Source organism: Protopterus annectens, chromosome 1.part1, assembly GCF_019279795.1.
Source record: "Protopterus annectens isolate FY-2018-M chromosome 1.part1, PAN1.0, whole genome shotgun sequence".
Taxonomy (NCBI): Eukaryota; Metazoa; Chordata; order Ceratodontiformes; family Protopteridae; genus Protopterus; species Protopterus annectens.
Genome location: NC_056726.1, coordinates 1,218,962,878 through 1,218,970,604, shown reverse-complemented (window position 1 = coordinate 1,218,970,604; position 7,727 = coordinate 1,218,962,878). Strand labels below are relative to the sequence as shown.

At 40.3% G+C, this 7,727-nt stretch overlaps 1 protein-coding gene across 1 annotated transcript; it reads left to right on the top strand.

The window, feature by feature from the left end:
- The first annotated feature begins 3,049 nt into the window (after nt 1-3,049).
- LOC122809349 (zinc finger protein 2 homolog) lies at nt 3,050-6,106 on the top strand. The gene has a single exon (XM_044080775.1). It carries the CDS (start codon nt 3,195-3,197, stop codon nt 5,295-5,297), a length of 2,103 nt encoding a protein of 700 aa, XP_043936710.1. The 5' UTR covers nt 3,050-3,194; the 3' UTR covers nt 5,298-6,106.
- Nucleotides 6,107-7,727: the final 1,621 nt, after the last annotated feature.

The window sequence follows — 7,727 nt, the reverse complement described above, 5'->3', positions numbered from 1 at the left end:
CAAGCAAGGGGAACACATTCTTATCCTCTATGCAGACAAGCAATGATTTTGTGGGAGACTGCTCTCAGTTTACAGCTAAATCTTCAGGCAAGGTTTCTGCCGGAGCACAGAACTCCTTAGCAGATGTGTTGAGCAGACGAATTATGGATCCCCACGAGTGGAAATTGGATCCTCATGTATTTCAGAAATTGACAGTGTTATGGGGAACTCCAGACATAGATCTGTTCGCTTCTCCACTAAACTACCAGCTGCCAAAGTTTTGCACAAAAAGGTTTCATCCCACAGCTTGGAAAGTGGATGCTCTTTCATTCAATTGGAGCAATCTTCATGTGTATGCCTTTCCACCTCTGCCTCTCCTCCCAAAGGTACTCCTAAAGGTCAGACAGGACAAGCCAAAGATGATTTTAATAGCTCCAGATTGGCCTCGAAAGCACTGGTACCCTTTACTGAGAAGTCTGGTACGGGAGCCTCCATGGCCTTTGCCTTCGATTCCTCACCTGCTGTCTCAGGAGAACAGTCATTTACTCAATGTCAAACTTCACTCTCTTCACCTAACAGCCTGGCATATTCTGTTTTAAACCCTGGAGGGTCTCAGCTTCCACAGCAAGTTTTGAATGTTATTTTGGAGGCCAGAAGGCCTAGTACAAGGAAAGTGTACGCAGATAAATGGAAGAGATTTTTATTTTGGAGTACAGCAAAGGAATTTGATGTTTCTAAGCCTAATTTAAGTGTGGCTCTTCAATATCTGGCTGAGTTACTGGACAAAGGTTTGTCCTTCTCTTCTATTAAGGTTCATGCTGCAGCAATTTCTGCTCACTATGACTGTGACCCACCATGGTTTTCTCATCCTTTGTTTAAGCAATTCCTTAGAGGGGCAAAGAATTTAAGACCCCCACGTAGAGCTCCTACTCCTGCTTGGGATCTCAATTTTGTGTTGGAGAAACTCACTCTACAACCTTTTGAGCCTGCAGCTACTGCCGAGTTGAAATATTTATCTTGGAAGACTGCTTTTTTGTTGGCCATTACCTCTGCGAGAAGGGTTTCTGAATTACAGGCCCTTATGGCGGTTGAGCCTTTCTTAATTTTCCATAAGGATAGGGTATCTTTACGTACTAATCCTTCCTTTATGCCTAAAGTGGTTTCTAGTGTGGCTTTAAACCAAACTATTCATTTGCCTACTTTTTATGCAAACCCCCAAAATAAAGGGGAAAAGATTTTGCACACTTTGGATATACACAGGCAGTTGCGATATTATTTGAGCAGAACTAAAGGGTTCAGGCAGTCTCAGCAGTTATTTGTTTCATTTGCTTTGGGTTCTCAGGGCAAGCCTGTGTCAAAACAAACTATTTCTAAGTGGATTGGGTTTTGTATTGCTTTCTGTTATTCCCATCATGGTAAGGAGATTCCAGCTGGGATTAGGCCTCATTCCACTAGGGCTACTGCCACTTCTACAGCTTTTTAAGGGGTGGCAACTAAAGATATTTTGGAGGCAGCTACTTGGAGTTCAGTGCATACTTTCTCTAAGCATTACCACCTTCCACTTTACTCTAAATCTAGGGCTGGTTTTGCCACTGCAATTTTACAGGGCATTTTGGCAGCCCCTACTGCTTTATAGTTTTGCCATCCTCCCTTACCTCTGCTTTGGGATTCTACCCAAGTGTAAGGACTGCAGCAATGTGAGATGAAGAACATAGTACAGTTTTGTACCTACCATAAATGTAGATTTTCGAAGATGCACATTGCTGCAGTCCACTTTACCCTCCCTCCTTCCCTTCTGTAGTTAGAGGCGGTTGTGTGGTTTGGGTTGTGAATATTGTGGATATTGTATATATTGTACATATGATTAGTGCAAGGGTGGTTGGTTGTTTTTTGCTGTCTTTTGGTTTTGACCTTTCTTTTTAGGGTCTTCTGACATCTTGGGCAAGAAAAGACTGAGGATATGACGTCGGTCATGCGCATTTGTACCCTGACGTCCTGATGTCAGTCTTAAGCGCCTTGACCGACGTCAGCCTAATACTTTGATATTCGGGCCGACCGAGGACAGCGGACTACCCAAGTGTAAGGACTGCAGCAATGTGGATCTTCGAACATCTACATTTATGGTAGGTACAAAACTGTACTTTTCTCTCCTGATGGCTTTCTAATGGTGTTATAAAAATAGGAAGTCCTAATTGGACCCGTGAGAAGAGATATGGATGCAGGAAGCATCCTGCCTTCGTTTTCCCTTGGTTCGAACTAGGTTGTTCTTGAGAGTTGGGAGCAGGGTTTACAAGCCTGTGAAGGATTTGTTTGCCGAGCTGCCTAGTGTTTTCTTCTTCAGTCTTGGGTATGTAGTCAATGTTTTTATTCACAGGTCAGTGTTATGGTGATTATCTGTAATGTTTATGTATTTGTGCTTTCTCTTTCATTACTTCTGAAATGTTTACCTCTTTCTAAAATAATCCTGCAACTTAAACTTTTATATCCAATATTCTGATAATTTGAATAACGTTTGATCGTTTTAAAAGTCTGTATGTTTATAAAGGCTACGATTAATCACTTACAGGTTCATAGGTTCATCACTTTCTGTGAGTAGTTGGTGTCCTGCCCTTGTACGTGCTTTGAGGAGGATGTGCACTTCTGAATAGGATAAAGCAGGTATCCAAAAGTGATTAGATGAGCGTGATTTTCAAACATTACTTGCCTTAGTAAAATAGTGCGCAGTTTGTAAGCTACAGTAATGTGGAAGGACTAAAAATGTACAGCTCAGAGGAATTTTAAAAAGTTTTAAAATATATTGCAAAACATTAAGTTGTGGAATGGACCGGCATTAAGTCATAGCAAGAAGGGATGCAATCAAGATGTTTGAGACAGAATTTGTGTTCGAGTTGTTGCACAAGTATAGAAAAGGGCATGCAAGGTTTAATGTTCTTTTATATGATACATCGGAAGAGCATAATCTGATCTTTATAATAGCTAGGGACATTTTGAGAGTTTTTCAAAGTGACTGTTACTGTTTGAATGCATTTGCCATACTTTAACCTTTGTTTTTTTTTTTTTGCCTAGGTAAAAAAAAAAAAAAAAAACAATGGTAGGCGGATAAAGCCCTAGAGGATGCTCGTAGTTAAAGCCAAAGCATTTTCTTTGCTCAAGTCTGTTAATGATAAGAGTGGACAAACAGTTCAGCATGCCTGTGACCGTACTTTTGCAGGGGTATGAAGCAAGAAACAAGTGTTGACTTTCCACACATTCCAGAGAATATGGAAATTCAGGTGGTAAAAATCAAAGAGGAGCATCAGCAGCTGCTGTCTCATTTTGACTCTGAGTTCAGATGTTCTGTATGTGGTGATGTATTTGCACATACGTCTGAGTTAATGAGCCATGAGCAGTTACATGGGGAAGCAGACCGTTATAGATGCCTGATCTGCAGACGGTCTTTTCAGTGCACATCAAATCTCAAAGACCACTACAATGTTCATACGGGAGAGAGGCCGTACAAGTGTTCATATTGTGAGAAGGCTTTTACACAGTCTTCTTCCCTTGTCACCCACCAGCGAATACACACTGGTGAAAAGCCTTACAAGTGCAGTGTTTGTGGAAAGAGCTTCAAAGATGCTTCAAACTTTGTGAAACATCGACGGCTACATGGTAGGGAAGCCATTCCTCTTAATGTTAGCTGCTTGCCTGCTAGTCCAGCAGTACTGTGTCTGGAAGAAAAGCCATATAGGTGCTCCTTTTGTCAGAAAACTTTCAAGCGTGGCTCAGATTTAAGAGACCATGAGCGTGTCCACACAGGTGAAAGACCGTACAAGTGCAGAGTCTGTGGGAAGAGCTTCACACAGTCATCTGTACTGACTGGACACATGCGCATACACACAGGGGAAAGACCATTTCATTGTGAAATCTGTGACAAAAGATTCAACAACTGTTCAAACTTTAATAAGCATAAGCGTACTCATGCATTTCAGAAGGTCTTCTGGTGCCCAGTTTGTGGAAAATCTTTTACAGAATCCCATCAGATTCTTGAGCATCGTCAGACTCATGTAGAAATGCAGCATTCCAGAATTAATGGCGCAGAGTCACTAAATGTGGGCTCCATTGCACTGGACTGCAACCTTGCTGCTGTTAGAAATGTTCCTTGCAGAGCTATTGAATGTGTGACACAAAAATTGCTACACAAAGGACATAGAGATGCAAGTAGTTTTCCTATCACAGAGATCAAAGCCTCGATTCAAAATTCCAGTAATGGCAAGTTTATGTCTTTGCCACAATGGAGGTTATTAAGCAGTCAAAGGGATGGTTTTAAATGTCATTCAAGAGGAATTGCAAGGGGTATGCTTTTGAGAGAAATGCAGAATGAGACTAGAGAAGATTCGGTTTCCAAGCAAATCGATGCTGAAAAAAATTCTGCTCTTCTGAAACTGGATTACAGTGAAGAGGAGACTTCTGAGCCCAGTTGGATCCAAGAATTAAAATATCTGAAATCGATGAAGCACTTTTTGTGGAATACAACAAAAGAAGAGTCTAATGTTCAAAGTACGAGTGCTTGTAGGCACAATGGCAGCATAATGACAACAGGTGAAGCAAGTCTTGGCACAGTAAGTGATCGGAAACATCCTTTGATGGGAAAGACTTCTGAATCTGCATTTTGGAGGACACAAGATCAACCACTGGCTACAGAAGTCAGCTGTGCTGAGCATAAATTTCTAGGATTTCCTGATGCAGTTGGCAGAGCTACAGAAGCAAAATTCATGCCTTCTCCTATAGCAGACACTAGGGTTAATGTTAACGGTGGAACCAAGCTAGGCCTTGAAGAACCACACACAAACAAAAATAAATGTTTGATTTCCCAAAATGCAATCCTTTTAAAGAAAAACAAAGTAGAGACCACATTTAGGAGTACAGAGTGGAATGATACTTCTACGAGTTTAGTCGGACACCATCAGGACTTTGTTGATGAGAGGCAGTACATCTGCTTTGTATGTGAAAAACGCTTTAAAAGGGCTACAGACCTCAAGGAGCATTTGCGCATTCACACAGGGGAGCGTCCTTTTGTTTGCCAAGTGTGTGGGAAGGCCTTTACTCAGTCTTCAGCTCTGTCAACACACCAGCGTATCCATACAGGTGAGAAGCCCTTTCAATGTGGGGTCTGCCGTAAGCGGTTCAATAGTTCATCCAATTTTGCTAAGCACAAGAGGACACATACCAGAGACAGGCCATTTGAGTGTCAGTTCTGTTCTAAGACATTTCAGGAAAAAAGTAAAGCTGACAGACACATGAAAAATGTCCATAGGATTCAAGATTTGGAATACAGTTGACTTTATGAAACAAAATTGGTAAAGAATCCTTTTAAACTTCACATTGTCATTTATTACACCTTTTCTTAAGCTGTAAGGTTGAAGATGGTATTCTTCTGGAAAATTCTTGAAGAGAAAATGGCCACTATTGCAGAGCTTAGAAAATGGTCAGATGAACTAACACTAGCATTCTGAAATGTGTATTGCCATCAAAGATTTCAGTATTATATGTCTAGGGTGCTTTCCCTCATTCATGCTGCACCTTTAGTTGTTGATTATTAACACAGAATGAAAAGTTCAATTTATGGCCGAGAAGCTTCTACAGTGTGTTTTCCTACGAAAATAGCAATTTGATGACTATTAAGCAGATGCATAAGGGCTGTTTTGAAGAGTAAGAAGCTGTTCGCTAATTTGTGTGTAGTCATGTCCACCTTTGTTTTTGTATTTTTTTGTGAACTGTATTCCTTGCAGGTGCAGCATGACATTTAGATGGTATATTCTGTGCTGGTGTGTCAGAAGTGGATGCTTTAATGATCAGGCTGTTGATGGTAGTACTCCTAGCATTCAGCAGGTAACACATGCTGAAGGTGGATGTTCTGCCCTTAAGTTGTCAGGGATGGAGACTGTCAGCAGGTACAGTCTTACTTTGAAAATGACCCTTTACTCTCTGCACCGTGGCTGCTCCAATTATACTTTTCATATTGCTAAAAGTGTTTGTCTGTGCTGGTAGGCACTTGGCAATTTTGCACATTTGCTCCTAAACCAATAAGCTCTTCCTCCTCCATGTTAATTTTATAGAAAGTAAATTGATAAAAACAGTCTTGAATAGATTTTCTTGTGGTTCACTCTTCACATGGAGTGTTGGTACTTTCATTGACTGAGAATAGTCTTGAAAGAATAAGAAAAGTAGGCATTGTATAGAACGTGGTGTAGAACTTTTGTAGTGATTCATGACACCAGCCTTTAAGACCTTCAGGTGTAGTTTTTTTTTTAATGCTTTTCACATTTCTAATGTATTTTATATAATGAAAAACTGATAGATTCTAACAGTAAAACCAATATGTAGTGTTCAAAAATTATTACTAAAATGACCATATTTTTTCTCTGAAGTGTCTACATATGTTTTGTCTTTGGCTAGTAATATAGACCCTTAGAGCAAAGACTCCATCCTCCCAACTAAGTTGAATTCCTGCAGGTAGATAAAGCAGAAACATTTTTTGGAATCTACTGATACCTGCAAACTAGGCACAACACAATTAATAAGAGAGGCTGAAATCTACAAGATGGTCCACAGAGCAGAGATGACTAAAAATCAGGTTTGGGTGCCAAGTTCTTCAGAGCTTTCCTGCTGCCAAAGAGTGTGCTCCTCTGCAGGCTTTTGTGGCTCGACAGTTGGCTGGCTAACACTGCCAAGTTCTCTTTTTTTTTTGGGGGGGGGGGGGGTCTTTCACATCTTTCACTTTCCTTTTATTATAGAAAATGTACCTTTTCTGTTGAAGTTAAGCAAGGAAAAAGTGTGACTAACATGTAAGTTTTGATCATTTTTAAAGGGACGTGTTTTTTTTATTTATTTTTTGTACTTTGTGACAAAAAGTTAAAACTAATTTTAAACTACTTTACTTGATAAAAAATAGTTTTTCTTTTGGGGTATGAGTAAGTGTTTAAACCATTTTTTTACAGTGTTATAACAGAGAAAAAAATATTTTTTTACAACTAACCTGATTTGCTGACTATTGCTGTCAGGCTTTCCTTGGAAAAGGACATATTTTTCATATTTACCATGGAGCAACTTACTAGTTTCTCAGTTCTTCCTCCTTCCAGCTACAAAAGGAAGAAAATTAACAAGTCTTTGCCACCACTGCAGGCTGCCAAATGCTTCAGTCACAAGTGGGTGACTGTTCTGGCCAAGCTGTTTCCTCAAACCACTTCTCTTATTGCTTGGCTTCCACTGGTGTAGTCCTTACAGCCACTGTAGATTGGGGGGTTTAGGCACATCTTTTGCAGCTGTTGGATTCCTGTTGGTGGGCAAGGGGGAGATGCTCTTGTTTGGTCCTAGGAGAAGGGGCAGAAAGTGCCACTCTGCCTACCCAGAAAGTTGTTCCTGTCCGTAGAGAGTTTTTCTTGGCAAAAATAGGTGTACTACTTTAGAAAGTCCTGTCAAAAAGAAAACACTTAAAATATCTCTTCTGCTGTCTCAGTTACTCTAGTCAGGAGTAATGTATTGGGTTTAGCTCAGGGTTTAGTTCATGCTCTTGACCCTTCCTGCACAGCTGTTTCTAGTAAAAGAGAAAATTATTCTTCGTTTTCTGAATAGGTTCAAGAGTATCAACCTCAAGTGATTGTAAAGGAACAAATTGTTTCGTCTCCGATTCGGATTCTAAGGGGAGACTGCCTTCTGACAGTACTTTTAACGGATTCTGTTTCTTTGAAATTATTTCCAGAATAAGTCAT

Bases quoted from the DNA above. Each gene is read 5' to 3' on its own strand.
- LOC122809349 (XM_044080775.1), top strand. From the start codon at position 3,195: ATGAAGCAAGAAACAAGTGTTGACTTTCCACACATTCCAGAGAATATG.